This window comes from Acipenser ruthenus, chromosome 18 (genome assembly GCF_902713425.1).
Source record: "Acipenser ruthenus chromosome 18, fAciRut3.2 maternal haplotype, whole genome shotgun sequence".
Lineage (NCBI taxonomy): Eukaryota > Metazoa > Chordata > Actinopteri > Acipenseriformes > Acipenseridae > Acipenser > Acipenser ruthenus.
In genome coordinates, this window is record NC_081206.1 from 20,884,244 (window position 1) to 20,901,295 (window position 17,052).

The 17,052-nt window shown below is 38.5% G+C and overlaps 1 protein-coding gene across 2 annotated transcripts in view; it reads left to right on the top strand.

Moving 5' to 3' along the window:
* The first annotated feature begins 2,069 nt into the window (after positions 1–2,069).
* The window catches only part of LOC117397050 (pleckstrin homology domain-containing family H member 1-like), a 41,753-nt gene continuing 26,770 nt past the window's right edge, over positions 2,070–17,052 (top strand). Inside the window, exons 1-2 of one of the 2 annotated variants that reach the window (XM_033995595.3) lie at positions 2,070–2,309; positions 9,961–10,114. In XM_033995595.3, coding sequence (XP_033851486.3) covers positions 9,992–10,114 — 123 coding nt within the window. In that variant the 5' untranslated portion in view covers positions 2,070–2,309; positions 9,961–9,991. The remainder of the gene's footprint in view (positions 2,310–9,960; positions 10,115–17,052) is intronic. The other variant, XM_058991492.1, reaches the window with a different exon arrangement.

Genomic DNA, 17,052 nt, shown 5'->3' on the forward strand with positions numbered 1-17,052 from the left:
GATTTCCAGTCTCGTACCACGTCTCTCACCATGTATTAATGCTTGTAGTACTTGAGAGGATGAGCTGTGTGGTCCAGTGGTTAAAGAAAAGGGCTTGTAACCAGGAGGTCCCCAGTTCAAATCCCACCTCAGCCACTGACTCATTGCGTGACCCTGAGCAAGTCACTTAACCTCCTTGTGCTCTGTCTTTTGGGTGAGACGTAATTGTAAGTGACTCTACAGCTGATGCATAGTTCACACACCCTAGTCTCTGTAAGTTGCCTTGGATAAAGGCGTCTGCTAAATAAATAAATAAATAATAATGAGCGGACACATTAGATGGGGATTAGATGGGATCCGATGGGGCTAATCCTGAAGATGGGCGCCGGCCATGAATTCTTTGTCCATCTCGACTTGAATTAGGGATTCTTCGGATCAACAGGGAGAGGGCGTGACGTCGGATGGTAGATGCTGATTGGGAGCCTGAAGCAGATGAAGGAGGGGGCGGAGATTGACACGAAAGGCTGAAGGAGGAACTGCAATGGTGCTGGAGTGATTCTAAGCCATCTAACCAAGTGTTCATTGCTGGTGCTGCTGAGCGAGCAGCGGCAAGTGAAATTCGGCTTTGCCGGGGTAAAATCTAAATTATAAAAATATCTTTAGTTCAGTAGCAGTGAAAACTGGAAGTGGGAAAGTCCAGTAAAATAGCAATGTGAAGCCTGTTTCCAAAAATTAAACTTGACAGAAACAACAACTCAGCCATTTCCTAGTACTTGCAAGCAGTCTAAATTAGAATTGTACTTGAAAATATTGCCTTTCATAAAAATAAAATGAAATGAGCTTGGAAATTAACCCTTAATGTTGCACAAATATTAAAAGAAGAAACCATATGTGGTCGCTGGACTTGATTTCTGACTGTAGACGCTTGCTGTGGACCATTGAGGATGGATGATGTCCGGTTGTAGGTGGTAACGTCAGATGTGGGGACTGGAAGTGCTGAACCCAAAGACGGTGGTGATGATTGGGCTGGGCTTGAAGTAATGGAGTGCTGCAGTGTTGGAAGCAACACGTTTGTCCATATCGTTGAGCCGTTAATTAATTGAAGCAATTGAGACGGCGATGGGGTGAATGAGGGACTTCATGTCCTCGAAAATGTTGATATGAAGCTGAAGGATGGGATCTGTTCGGCTGCGCTGAGCTGGAGAGGAGGAGATGACCCTGACTGGAGAGGAGGGGCTGCTGCAGCCCATCCTGGGACTCTGGGCGAGCGAGTTTGCTGAAGCGCGTTTGTGAGAAGCTTTTAAATGCATTTGAATTAAACAAAGCAAGCTTCATAAATGCAATGCTTACTGGCGGTTTGTTTAAAACAGCCAAAGCAATATTCAAACTGAGCTGTGTATAGGCTGTTGGCAATATCAAGAAAGAGCACAAAGTACAGTGACAGAGATATAAGAAAGCAGAACCAGGGAGGAAGGGACTTCTAGAGTTAAAAAAGAAGCATTCATTGCAGGTTACTGTACATTTACCGCTTGTTTTGTATTTTTTTTTTTAAAAAAAAAGCTTTGGGTAGTGGCTTATAGCAAACAGCATAGCAACACTGTGTATTTGTAGCGTAATTAATCTAAAAAAAAATTGCCCCATGTTTAAAGCAGTTTGCGTTTTGTTTTTGTACACTAACCTATTTATGGATGTGTAAATGCTTTTTCTAAAGATGTTAGCAAATCCGACTTTTTCACATATCCGCCTATACCCCAGTTCACAGGGGGTCGGATATGCGACGTTGTGCTATACTAACAATGCAATCCTGACAAGTAATTACTGTCAATTTGTGAATCCACCTCAAAACAATGTCGTTTTTTGCTGTTGGTTTAATTACAAAAAAGTTACGCACAATCTTCTTAGTTCAACTAATATGGACCAGTACATAGAACATTATCTTACATGCTAAAAATGTAATACGGTATATTCAAATTGTGAAGCAAGGTATCTTCAAACAGAAAAAAAAACAATCAAATTAGGTATACCGTCGTAAACCAAAGGGTTAAAAAAAAGTGTTCTGTTGTGAAGAGGGAGCCGTGATGTAATTTCCTGCGGTGTTTATGGGGGTTGGCTGTGTGTGTAACCTGATCCCGTATCTCATCCTTTTAGGAATAGAGAATATGAATCTGCTGAATGAGTGTAAATCAAGAGCGCTGCGGTACCTTCCCCTGAACTTTATACACTGGCGCTAGGGAAAGAGAGAGCGAGAGCTGATGCACAGCACAGGGGAGCAGGGATGTAATTACGGGAAGGTGTTGATGAGAATATCTCGGAGAGGAAACACATTAAAGGTAATGCATCTGTATATTGGTATCACTTTTTGCTGTTAAATTAATCTGACCACTCTCTGAACTAAATTGCAAGGTAGGGTGCTAATCTCAAACTTTTCCTAGCGCCGAGAGTTGCGTTAATGTCTTGTTTTGTACTACAGCATGTGTGTGGTTTGGAGGCACTGTTGTGTTAATAATTTCATACAAAGTTTGCGTCCAACTATCCATTGACCTACAATCGTAGGCTGTAAAGCAAAGGGTGAAAGCTCGGTGTTTGAATAAAGCACGAAATTCAGTATCATTTGAAAAGCCAAAATCGGGAATATGTTGGTATGCTTGTTGTATTTTCTAAATTTTTGGAGATTGTAGTAGCAAAATAAAAATCCCCCGATTTCGAAAGTAACATTTAGGACTAGTATTTTTGCATTTTACGTTATATATGTTTTATAATGCATAAATGACTAAAACAGATGTCCAGCTTCCATTGTCATTTTGTAGACCATTATGTTTTTTTTATTCTGGAAACAATATTAAGAAACATATTAAGACATACTGTACAAAGTACTTGATTATACCGCTAAACTATTACTATTGCGGCAGGTGCAAACTCTTCTTTTTAGCATTAATTATATGGTTCCTGTCACTGATAACACACTATACAGTGGAATGCTAGCAGTTAATTTATAAAACCGTTATTGAAAAGTGTTGTATAATTAATTCGGTTATTCCATCAACACCAGTGGAAACGTTGTTTTATTGAAAAATGATGGATGATATAATTCTATGTATGATACAAACATATTTTAACTCTTCATTGTGGCATTACAAATGTTTATTTATTTATTTATTTGCATTTCATACCAAATTACTTGTACCTGTCCTTTTAAATGTAATAATGCTTTAAATGTAATAATACTTCCAGTTGGAAGTGAGAACTTCTGTCTGGTGACAGACATACTACATGTCTGCTAAAGGGAGATTATGTAAGATACGTTTTAAAGTATTGCCTTACAGATCCACTCAGCATCTTTCTGGATGGGGCAGAGTATTTGTTGTATGTGTGAATGTCTTATTGGCAGCCAATGTGTTTAAATTAACTGTGGAGGAATTAGGCACAGACTGGCAATCCTGAAGAACTATTGAGATGAACGGCAAGTTTAAATGTAATCCTTTAAAGTTACAAATTGGATTATAAATCAGGTAAAGGAGTTTTTTGTGCAGCTAGTATCTGTTATTGGGTCAAAGATCAAGATCTGGGCAATGGGTTATATACATTGATTATATTTCAGACATTTCCATGACATCATTGCCCAGAACATCAATATATCAGGATGGCATTTCAAAAATCTTAAATTATGAAAACCAATTTTTAAGCCCTGTTTTGAAGCAAGGGATTTTTCATGCATAAAACTAACAAGAAACTAATCGAAACAGTGATTTAACTGCTACAAATTGATTTAATGATGCAAAGTTGTTTTTTGCAATTTTATAGTTACTTTTTTTTCTCACAGAAACGTGCTTTTGTCTTTGCATGTGTTTCAAAAAAGGAACAATACTGTATAAGAACAAAAAAAAAGCTGAATACCTAACTATGGGCCAGATTCTCACAGCTATTTACCCAAAACTACACTGAGGACATTTTTCTTAAAGGAAAAAATGCCAGTAACAATTCTAAAACGTATAATCAACAAGATTCCTTACATTTCTAGTTCTGGTTCAGTACTTTTTATATGGAAAATAAATGATCAATTTATTTATATGATTAAAAAAAAAAGTATACTTTTTCATTGTTGCTGGACTGATTCCACTGAAATACATGTTGTATTTCCTAGTACACCTACTGTCTATCCTTTTTATAATGAAAATCCAAACATCTTGTAATTAAATAAAAGGACTGAGGAGCATGACCATTTCATTTAATTCTAATAACTATAGGGACCTACTGCATGTGATTTTAGTTTTTGCTCCCAACTATGGTACCCCCCAAGGCTGAAAAGATTGTTAACACCTCTGCATAGTGGAATCTTGGGCTGTATTTACCAAAGGCTGGGTTATGCTCATAATAACAGTGGACAGCCTGTCATTAGAGGACTTACTAAGGCAGGTGGGGGCTTATTGACAGGCTGGGTTTGGGTTTGCAGGTGGACTAAGTAACTGGAGAAGAAATGATCTAGATTACTAGAGCAAAATGCCAAGTACAGAATTTGATGTGACTTTGGGGAGGAAATTGTCAGGATTAGGCAAACCATACAAAAGTTTCCTCATAGGGAAAATTACCCTCAAATGAGCTGAGAAAAGAGCAACCCAGTAATTGCAAGAAGTACGTGATGCAGGTTTTGTGGGTTAATGGATGGAGCAGTGGTTCCCAACCTTTAGATAGGAAAAACCTTGATGTTTAAGGAATTTTCACACCACTGCCAGCTTCTCTGTGTTAAGAAACAAGGTAGCATCCATATTTTATGCTTTTAAAGAGGAACAGTGCTTGCTTGCAATCTCCTCAGCCTTGCTGAAAACCCGCTGGGGACTGACGTTGCTTAAGATGCTTCTGGCCAAGTGGGTTACTTCTGGAAAGCGACCTTGGTTGTTTTTCGACCATTCATTTATGTGTAATTGAATAAAATTAACCCAACTACAATTTCTTTGTTTTTTGAATGGGATGCGAATATGCATAGTCAAAATTCAAGTACGCAGAGGAAGCAGTGTCAAAAGTAAAACAACAAAAATGATGCACCTGCTTTACCATCGATGGTGATCAAACAATACGATGGATTCATAGATTGCTGCATCACCCCAGCCTTATGTAGTCTCATTGAAAATATAATCTTTATAAGTGCAGGAAGTTATCACAGTTTTTTAAATAATCATTATCGGTATTGAACTGTAGAAATGTAATTTCCACATGGGTGGGTTGAAATATTACTTTAAACAAGGACCTGTTCATATATATTGCAGTGCAGGTCATACATTGAAAGTAACTTAAATATAAAAAGAAAATGTAAAACAAAATGTAGCACAGCCTTCTGATGAAATGTAAGTCTGATTTGGATTAGCGAGAGACTACTGTATTAGTCAGATTGCTCACAGTAATGACAGTTTGATCCATTCAATAGCAAATATGCAGTTTGAACAAGTTGGGATTGAGCAGGTGTTCTGCTAAAATATCTGTTAGCTGTTTTTTTTCCCTATTTGAGTTTGTTTATTGGTGTTTTAACCACACTCCACTTGAAATAAACTGCACAAGTGTGAAAAGAGTAAGCTATGGTATGTTTTAATATAAAGTTGAACATCAGTGTGGTACTCCATAGCTTTAATGGTTAAAAGCGGTCTGTTGTACTAATTCTGTGTGATGGCCTTCAGTTAAACTTGTTTAAACTTGCTAATGCCTTCAAATTAACTTGTGGCTAATGACGCTTGTTAGAACTACCTTTCATAAATCCAGGAGTTTTAGTTGCGATATCAAATTTAACATGTGTCCTTGATGTATATTACAAGTAGATTGTGAATGGCAGCTGTTTTGAACAGTCAGTCTGTTTCTGATGGCCCGTCTCTCATCTCACCTTGCACAGTGTCCACAGAGGTCCCCAGGAAGTGCATAGGATACAAATAGGTGTTTTTGTTACTCTTCTATCCCATGACAACCGTGTCAAATGCACACATATATGTATTCTTCACTGTGCATTGGTGCTCAAAGATCGGTTGGGGGAAAAAAAAAATTCAAAGCTTGAGTTCAGGGAAAAGTCATGCAAGTTGTTTCCATGGCTTTGCTTGGAAAAGTGGATGATGTTGTAATTTATGCACCCTCCCATTGTATATTCAAAGCAATCCAAAGCGTTGTTCCCACGGAGTTACTTTGTCTGCCTACCCGCTTAAACTTGGTACGAGAACCAGTGAACTGCACAAACTCGCCTTCTACACGGCACATCATCAAAGCCATGAAATGCTTGGTGACAGCATGCTTACAGTACATTAAGTCCAAACCAGACAACAGGATATACGAATCTGGAAAAGGATGCCCTACAATGCCGAAGGCTGTAGGTATGGATAGGGTGAACAGTTGCTCCAAAATGCTGCAGTTCTCCTATATGTTCAAGTGAACCAATGCGTTTTCAATTTAGATAATGGGATCAGCCTGTGTTTGTACAGTATCATGTTCAAAAACAATATTGTTTCGGGTGGTTTTATATGTACCAAGGAAATTGCATTTCAATAGTAGAATTTGTCCAGTTTACCATGGTAGCAAGTTATTTTAATGATAGTATTAGTGTGCGTGTGGGCCTATATTTTATAACCACCTCCGGAGCAGGAAGAAATTTCTGCGTCTTTTTATCCCATCTGGTTTTAAACTAGTAATCTGAAATGCACTTAACCCCTGTCAAGAGTCCAAAAGTAATATTTTCTAAATTGGTCCAAATTTGAAATAGTCTGTGTTAATTTGTCCGGTTGGAGTGTTTTGTTGGTTAGGATGGGAAACCTACCTAAAGTGATTTTAAATTGGCATTTTAAGTACATAGGCCCTATTTAAGGGAATCTTTTAAAAACGTTTTAAAAATAAACCCTACTACAAACCTATGATTTTGAATAGTTATTTGTTTTAATATGGAAAAAAGTCATATACAAATTATATATTGGTATATACCCAAGACCAGGACTGATTAGCTGGGCTGCTGTTTTCAGTTGGGTCTGTAGAGGACTGCCGTGCCCTTCAATTGAGTCGTTTTGTGCTGCTTGGTGCAAAAATGTCCTTTCTGTAAAGATTGAAGTGTTGTAATGCACACACATCACTTATAAACGTTTACCACAGTAAATGTGCACAATACTGTTGCAGTTTTCCCATGCTTTCCCCATGGTTATACTGTGCATTTGCCATAGTTTACTATGTCTTCCATGTTTTTCAGTATGCTTTACATTGGGCTTTACAATGCTAACCTATGCGTTCCCATGTTTTCACTATGCTTTGTTACACTTTACCATGTTTTTGCTATAGTTTTCTTTAAATATTGCCTCTGTTCAGGAAATTCTGCTTGTGGGAACTGTGTGTCAGGAATTAGCACATCCATGTCAACAGTGTTTAACCAGCAAATGGTCTGTTTGCACTCAGATGTCATACAAACAATTCTCCAGCCTGCCTAGAAAGGTCTGTGTCTGTAGGCTTTGCCCTCTGCAGCTCCCCTGCTCCAGCTGTTAACACTTCTAAATACTCTATCCAGTGCCTTTTTCATCAGAAAAACAAAACAAAGCTGCAGTCCACTGTAATATACAGCTGTGCCTGCTCTTGTTTTTACCCAGCACAGCATTTACTCATCACATATCATTACACTGGAACCTTGCTATGGGCATAACCTATATAGTCTAAACAGTCCCACTCTAACCTTCCAGTTTACACCTTTGATTATCCAGAATAATACTGTGTTGAAGTTTTACACAAACTATTATTTTCAGCATGCACTGATTATAGTTTAAACTGTAAAAGTAGGAGGGTACAATAACTCCTTTGTGGCCTATGGTTTAGAAAATTGAAATATTTACAGCTGACTTTTATTCCTTTTACAGTTTATCTGCAGTAGTGATCTGTAGCATGACCTATAAAACCTGGCTAGGCAACGTGGGTTCGGGTAAAATTCCTTTCATGAAAGATTTCAGCACAGAAATGTCTGTTTATGAACAATACAAACTGAGAAAATAGATATTATTGGTTCAAGTGGTCACTTTCTGTCAGTGGACACTTCTATAACATTCATGTGCCAAGAGAAAGCCCAAGGTACTCTCCCTGTTTGTATTTGCTCAGTTGGGTCATAGTGTTCAGTGAATGCAGTTAACAGGGTAGAATTATACTACCTTAGTTTTTTGCATTTTAAAGTGTTAAATATTGAGACTTTAGTGGATGCACTTTATTTTATAAAAGTGGTGTTTTTTTAATTATTTATTTACGAGCACTTTGTAAACACTTTTGTATTCTGTATATTGGTGTGTAGTTTACATTCATAGAGAATAATGTGCATATTAACAGGTATTTAAAACACATGTTCTTGATTATTACTACCTGCCTCTACTACTAACAAACTTGATACTGAAGTCAGTGTTATGGTTTCTGAAATTATTTGTATACGTACTGTATCTTCTATTACAGAATATTCATGGCAAGCATGAAGTAATGTTCTACATTCTTCTAATTCCACAAAGACTAATTTTAAAAGGAACATTTTTATAAAGAAAAAATCTTAAATAGGAAGTCATTATTAGAATGTACCCACCCATTGCAAGTTGCTTTTTGTGCAATTAATATTTGCTCAGTTTTCTCATCCTTTTTTATAGATGGCATATCTCCTTGGGGTTAAAAGCATCTCATTAAATTAACTGGCGAGGCTTAATACAGTACAAAAAAACAGTTTCAGTACCACTTATAACTAAAGTAATTCTAACTATAATTTCTGAAACTTGATTGTGCATTATGAAGATGCATTCTAGTAGACTTTGTCTTCTGGAGTAAGGGGTAGAGAGGTGAGTACAGTAAATGGGCCACAGTGCAGTAATTGCCATTATAAGTGTGGTACGATCACTTGTTTACCTGAAGTTTGTCGTGTAGTAAAATTCTGTAAAGCGACTCAGAAGAGACGTCTCGCTGATGAATCACAAAAACTCCAAGAGTGTTACTGTTTGGAAACTGTTCACTTTGGCTGAACTTTTGTGTGCTTGAGTTCAGAGCAAGCCAACTGAACCAAGATGATCAAAACGATGCTCTACTGTCTGATATTACCGCCGATATAAAATAATCAGTCCGAGTTGTTGCCTGTCTGGTCTTCAGTAGAAGTTGTTTTATCCCAGAGAAGGACTTGGATTATTCCTCTTTTCCACTGAACCCAACCCCTCCTCTCTCAGGCCACTCTGCCACCATCTCGTACCCTAATGAGACTGTCATGCAGAAAGACACTCAGCCCATTGTGGGCAGCTCACTTCAATTTACTCATGGTCTATAATTAGAAGGCACTTGGAGGGCTAGTGTGGGAAGATATGCACAACACATCAGAGTCGTGTTTCCCTTCCGTCTCTGTGTGATAAGAGGAGGACCACTGGTTTTCAAGCTGCCCCACATACCTCTCAACTGTTCTGTGTATGGTTTTGATTTCTAATCCCTGCGTTTTAGGTTTTGTTCAACATACCTACAGTGTGTTTTCTTTAACATCTGAACTACGTCCTGAGACCCGACTCATAGAGATGGAGTTATAGGGACATTCTAGATCTGGGTATGATATGTACAGGAGTTAGAAGAAAGGAATTTGGGGTGTTATGAGACTCTACAAAATGAATTCCTCACAACTTCTAAACTGGAATGTGATACGAGACAATGAACGACAACATATTAAGGATATATTTTATTGATTTATTTTGTAAGCTTCAATTTAATAAAGTGGCCAGTGGGTACAGATATTTCATAAGAATTTCAAAATTGATCACGCCAAACCATTCTGGAGAACAGACTACAGATTACACCACCCTTACTTGAAGATTACACCCTTATCCTTGAAGAATATCCCTCCAGAAAACTGATTTAAATGTGATCGAAACTGATAAAAAGGGTCTGGATTAGTTATTTTTAAAGCAGGGGAGTTTAAATGGTTTAAAATGTTCACCTTAAATGATTGCTCCATACCTTCAATGCATTTTTGACTTGCAGGGCGTTAGACCCAGAAGAAGGTCCCAAAGGGATGGCGGATGTGATGGAGACTGGTGGCTCTGTGGACTGGCAAAAGCGATGCGTAGCCCTGGAGACCCAGCTGCTGAAGTTCCGGCTGCAGGCTAGCAAGATCAGGGAGCTGCTGGCAGAGAGGGTAAGAAGGGAGGTGTGCAGAATTACACGCAGCCTTTAAAAATTGCACCTCTCTATGGAATCTTGAAGTCTTAGTATGTAGACTTCCGAATGACTCGTGACGAATTGAAGGATGAAAGTGCTAAACTAACTTCCTGCAAAATGCCCTTAGTCGTTTGCACTGGCTTCTCCTGCAATGCATAGACTTGTGTTGATTTACACTTTTGTGGTGCACCACCCCCACCCCAAACTGTGGTTATTTCACCATTTCTAATGATGGATTTCATGTCTGGAATCATAGTTTAAATCAGGTTTGACCAGTTATTTTTGTTGAGCATCGATTATGCATATTCCCTAACCTGCTCCTGCCCTTCTGAACCTGTGCCGGAGAAAGCAGGTAGGACAGATGAACCAATCAAATGCTGAACTGAGAGGAGTTGGGAACCAATGAAATGTTTCTGATTTGAACAGGTTGGGTTGTAGCTGCCAATTTTTGTGAATTTAGAAGACATTTTGAAGGGAAGACCCAATGCATAACCCATGTAAAACAAAAATATCTAGTCAAAACTGATTTATGGCCATATGCTAATAAATATCAAAACAATCATGATGATGAAAAAGATATCGCAGAAATACATACAACAAAGCAGAAAGCTAGGGAAAGGAATGTGTTGTGTTTTAAACCCTACAGCCTGTTCAGTAATACTTTTAAATCGGTTTCTACAGTATTGCGTGATTAATATATATATATATATATATATACACAACAGCCTTCTACTTTTTGTCCAACACTAATGCAGTTGAGTGCAGGTGTTTTTCATATAGTTGTTTTCCCTTGTTGTAGTCACTGTTTCCTGACTTGGCTGACAGAACTGTGATCTGAGATTAAACTGCAGCCAGGGGTTAAGGCCAGGCCTTGCTTTACAAGCTTAGGGATTGCAGGGCTGGTTGAGGTGTTACAAGAATCAGGAAACTTACACATTAACCAACTCTGCCATCAGTCGAGGAGAAACAAAGAGAAACATAAACTACAGCCCTGATTTATTTTAAAAGAATAATTACTGGGTGTGCAAGCATGCAGTCGACAAGCTGGCAACACACAGGCAACAGCGTAATGCAACCCAATCATAATGCACGTTTTTGTCGCAAGACGTAAACGTGCTGCTAATGAAGATTGATATAAAAATGTACTAATTGCATTAACAAACTAAATTAATTTAAAATAAAACCTATTTTTAAAAATACGCTACACGTGTATTTTATTATTGTAAATATGTTTTTGTAATCGTGGACATTAACATTCGCATATCCATATACAAACTGTATTGCATATCTATAGACTACATATAATTGGATGAAATGCAAGAATCAGAATGTACCATATACGCGGTCTGTCTGACGTTATGGTTTATCCTTATTATCATGTGACACAACTATCAAATATGATTGGCTGGTATTGAAAATGTTGCCCTTGTGTTGCCTGAAAAATAGAACATTGTCCAAATTGGGAGACATGTCGCTGGTTTGTTGCCCCTGCAGGGGATGCAAATCTACAGCTAATTGTTATTTGAACTTTGTCATGACATTCTTTAGCGGTAGCACACGTTATTGAGATCTGTCTGAATCTGGGTATGCACTGCATGTTTCTACTGGGCATAGAGTTACATGTCTCAGATTTAGTTGAATGCACATTTGTTACAGAGCTGAAATTATTATATGACCTTTGTTGTTCAATTTTCAAATTGAAGTGAAGTTTTCACTGTTTACACACAAAAGCATACTATTTATACATTATAAGCCTAATAGTGGTGGTGTAAAGTTTTTTTTTTTTTAATTTATATTTAAAATATGAATGCCTAATATCATTATTAGGTATTAATTCACTATTCTAGATTCATAAGGTTTTCTTTTTTTCCCCGGTTCAATTGAGAAAGCTTTCAGTACTGTTTGAGAATTGAGGGGTGACCCATGAGGCTTGCCAACTTTGTTGTCTATTTTTTATTGAAACATAATTAATCTATTCCCTAGCTGAGATGTAAAATCCCTTCTTTTTATTGGTGGGCCCTGCTGCCCAGAAGATCAGGTGACTTCATGGTTACACGCTACTATAGGTCAATGGTTATTTGAACTAAAGATTTCAAGGAATGGTTTGTTTGCAGCATTCTCACGTTAGAAATATTATACGCACTAAAAATCTATTAAAAATAATAAAAAAAAAAAGGTATTGGAATTTCCATAGGTCGCAAAGGAAGCGCCTGGTCACCTTGCCTGTGACCCAGATCGAAACCCCAGATGGATGGGTAAATTACAGGGGTGTATTAAGAGTAGCTTCTGCCATGGTCCATTCAGTTGTAAGGGGTCCAGTTTCAAAGCTCGTTCTGACCTGTCTGACTGCAGTGAATTATGGGAGGGCCTTGCCTTTTGAAGACCGCTCTGTCGGAACCTCTGTGGTCTGGCCTTGGTATCGGATAGCATGAACGGAGTAGGCGTTGGCCAGCAACGTTTTCAACTGACATGTCAGCTTGGGGCGGTGGGGGGAGTTTCAGATGGCAAAATACAGCAGTACTATGTTTCACTGTGTGGTTTCAATTTCATAAGATGTTGTTTTTCACATTAGTTCATGGAGATTTCAAGAGCAGGTCTCAGGGTTTGTGATGGGTGATTCAGAGACTAGCTATACATGCCAAGTTGAGGCAGTGCAGTCTAGCAAAGCACGAAGAGCCAGGAACTCCTGGTTTTAAAATCTCAGCCTTGCTGCTGACTGGCTGTGACCCTGAATGCTCTTGACCTCACTGTGCCACAGTTCCACCCAGCTGTAAAACTACATAGAAACATTATCAGCACTGAAAATGCTAACTTTGGATAAATGTGCAGCTGAAAATATATCAATGAGCCTGTATTATGTTGTTGGTACAACTGTTCAAGTAATCCTTACCTGCATTGGCCAATGCACTTTTAATCATTTTAGCTCAATTGTGTAGACGTGTTTTTTTTTTTTTTTTTTTTTGTAATTAAGCTAAAGATGTTATTTCCTTTAGAGTTTAAAAGTTTTCCAAGTATTAAGTGATTAGAATTTCTCGCATGGGATGGGGGGATCCCATGGTATTATATAAACCTTTCTCCTAGGAACTTTAAGTTAATTAGTTGGGAACAACTGTACAGGAACAGCTGAAGATGTCTTCATGAATTAAATAAAAATAAAGATGCTGTCTTCATTTTCACGGTCAAATAAGATGGAGAAAGGAGTAGCACAGAAACTTTTCTGATAAAGTGAAGGACCTACCTTTCATTGGAGATCAATACAGGGTTCCCAGAATATGTTGTCTACCCCTTCCTGCCTTTCACAGCTGCTAATTAATGATTTAACATATGTGCTGTGTAACCATTAATAGGCAGATCAAGCATGGTTAATTATTAGTGAGCAAGCCAGATGTCACATTCATCACTCAGACGAGTTTTGTTGTGGTAGTTTCAGCCCAGATCGGGAGTAGAAGAATTTCAGGGAGGCTGATTGCACAAGTGCTGCTGCCTTGTGTTAGATACAGAGTCGCCTGCAGATTTCCGAGCTGTCTGGCTCTGTTGCATACGAGTGATCTGTTTTCTCTCATAAGAGTTGTATCTTGTAAACTGTTTTTTGAATGTTGCTCAAATGGTGATTTGACTTTGAAAGAGCACCTACATTACAAACACATACCAAACACTTTCAACCATGGGCAGGACAGTCCTCATTCAATGTGTTGAGTACTAGTAATGGGCAGTGTTATGTGATGTACTGTGTTATAGATTCTGTCAGTGAGATGAGTTTAAAAGCTCTATAACCATGAATGCAGAAAAGCCTGGCTCTTTTGCACGCTGTAGTAGTTAAGATGTTTGCTTGTTGTGTGTGTATAGACCCCAACTTTATACATCTGCAAGACACAGACAAAAGTTTGTGGGCTATAGATTGCAGACATGTGTTTTAATCCCTTCCAGATCCCTGTGTAATAAATAAAGCTAGAAAATAATTTCATATTTACTATAGATAGAGAGTGCAAACGGAGAACCTGATAAGACTTAAGCTGGCACCCAGCGTGACTGCACTATCTTCTGGGTCAGGCAGTTATGCCCTCAGCCTCTAGTGCTTTCTGATAAGTAAATTGTTGATGTTTTTGTTGGCTTCTTAATTCTTTCTGTCTGATGATCTCATTGGGGGTATGATTGGCCATAGTGATGTTATGTTCTTTCCTGGAACAGTCTAACTGTTTGGTCTTCTTGCAGGCCAATAAACAAGACTGTTTGCAGAAGTACTCCCAGCCAGCCTTGGCTACTTAGTACCAAAGGGAAGTTTTTCAAGCGATTTTGTTTTCCCTTGGGGAAATATGGCACAAAACAATAGTTTTTACTGATCATTTCATTCTGGGTGGTTTTATAGTGTATAAAACAATGTGTGTTGAATGGCAACTCATCTTCTGGCTCAAAACATCTGTACAGTGTGTTTCCTGTATTGAATTATCCTAAAAAAAAGTCCCGTTCCCAAGGCAAAGGGATGTTCTTTGCTCAGCAGATAAAGTAAATGCTAAGTGTGTTGATACACAGAACAGAACTGGAATAAGGAACGCAAATGCCTCTTTGTGTGTGTGTGACTACACCTGGTTTCACAACTTGGACCCAAATTGTGAATCATACAGAATTGAACAGATCTTTGGAAATACTATAAATGGTATTTAAATGGAATGGCTGGGATAGTGCTGTGGACTAGAATCTGCCTGTACACGGCAGGCACTCTATAGAAGCATCCTGTGGAAGCTATAATATCTGTCATTGCCACATACATAATTAGCTGCTTTGGTATCATGTTTGTCTGCCTTGTGTCTGTATAGGTAAATGCCTGGTTGGATCTACAGTATAATCACTCTGAAGGCTAATTATGTTTATACAGTAAGTGTTTAAAACTGGTATGAGGTAGGGATAATTATTATTTATATGTGACTGCTATATCTGCAGGCATAGAGATAAATTACTGGAATTGTACTTTCCCATCTGTTTGTGTGTCTGCCCATCTTCCAACATTCTAGCAATGGCTGTAGAACCTGTGATCAGAGTTGGGTACAAACTCAGTTCTTTATTCTTTTTAAGTGAATCCTTGAAGCGTAAGTAGCTCATATCTGCCTTGCTTCTCAAGGCATAGCGCAGAGGCAGATCATGAGGATATCTGTGTAAGGTAATGGCTGACGATTCTTCTAGCTGGTTGTTAATAGTAAGAGTTTCAGGACCAAGAGATAGTCCTGCCAAATACATATAATTTTGGTCCCTTTGAGGGGTATTGTGCCACATAAACTGCATTTTGTTCAGAGCTCAAGAGAAATACAGCAACTTTTTATCCCATACTGACCCCAGTTGCTCTCATCTCACCGATATACAGTAGAAACTAAGACAAGCCCCAGACTTCTGGAACTCTGTGTCTGTGCCCTGTTTCAGTGTCCTGCCGTGCAGTCGAGTTGAGTCTAGTTTGCACAGGTTGTACAGCATGCTGAATTGTTGAGAACAGCTGTTATTGTAACCGCTTGCTCTGCTCCTGGCAGGGAGTACTGCGAAATGTGAGGGTGGATTTCTGTTTGTCACACAGAGCGTGATGTAGTTTACATGGTCTAGTAACAGAGCTTTTAGCTGTTCTGAACGCTATGTTTAATTCAGGACTGAAGGATGTGGGTAGTGCTAAGAATTGATTTTACTGGCCAACAAAATCCACCCAACACATCATAGAAATGTTTACTGTATCATTTATTTTATACTATAACTTAAACTATACTGTAATTACAGTTTAGTACTGTAACTGTTATCTTCTACCCTTTTGAGGTATCTTGACTGCTGAGTCAGTTGTTTTGTAACTGGTCACTTACAAAGGTAAAATACATATTTTCTGTGAAAGGGTAAACATTTTCAATGCGTTTCTGCTAAGTTAGTTTTAAAGTGGCAATAGGTGTTGAAAAATGTGACATTTCAAAGATTAAGAGTGCCTTTCAAAGATTAAATGCCCTCTACTGAAAGGTACTTTTATAAACTGAACTTTTATTTTATACACAGTGGTATTATTCCCATGCCTGCCATTGACTGGTCTGTCATTTTAAATCCCTTCACTAAAGTGGGAGCCTGTGGACAGATCCACACCAGGTGATGGAATTGAACCTGCAAGTCTCCTTCAGAAATGGGGAAGGATGAAAGGCTTGCAGTCAAGCAGCCCCTATATAGTCCAACCTACAGACCTGAAAGACTTCCTTTCCTTGCTTTGGAAGTCTGATTTACAAACAAGCACTTGGAGGACAAAATGTTGGATATCAGCAGCTGAGAAGTTGGTGCTTGGCTTCAAGGTGTGACATATTTATAGTTTGATGCATATGTACTGGTTATGTATTCTATTCTTATATAGTACATATATAACTATCTGTATCTATCAATATCCAGCTATTTAAAAAGAAGACAATCTGTACTAGTTAGTTATCTCTCACTTTACCATGTCTACTACTGTGTGCACATGCCCAATCTTGCCCAGAACTCACTATATATAAACAAGCTGTACAATATGGCATTGTGTTTAAAGTAGGACTACAACATGCTTCCAGGGGTTTTCCTGTGTGCAAACAGACCCGCACTTGAAACAAAAAAAGTGAATCACAAACCACGGGGCCTGAAGGACAGTCTTGTGATGAAGGAAGTGAAAGATCTGCCCTGAAGCCAGGATTCCATTCACGAGAGGGAGCCACTTAAGAATCATTAGAGCAGAGCCGTACAATCGTCCTGGGAGGCACAGAGAGGGTCGACTAGTGTAAACACACCCGCCTCTTTTTTTCCTTTTTAAGGGATTTGCTTGTGGTTTTAAGGATGTTTATTCAGGGTTATATCAATAATTTAATAACTTCTACCTGGAAGCATGCAGGATGGCCTGGTGGTTATAGCTTGGGGGTGGAAGCAGAGGCAGTGGTA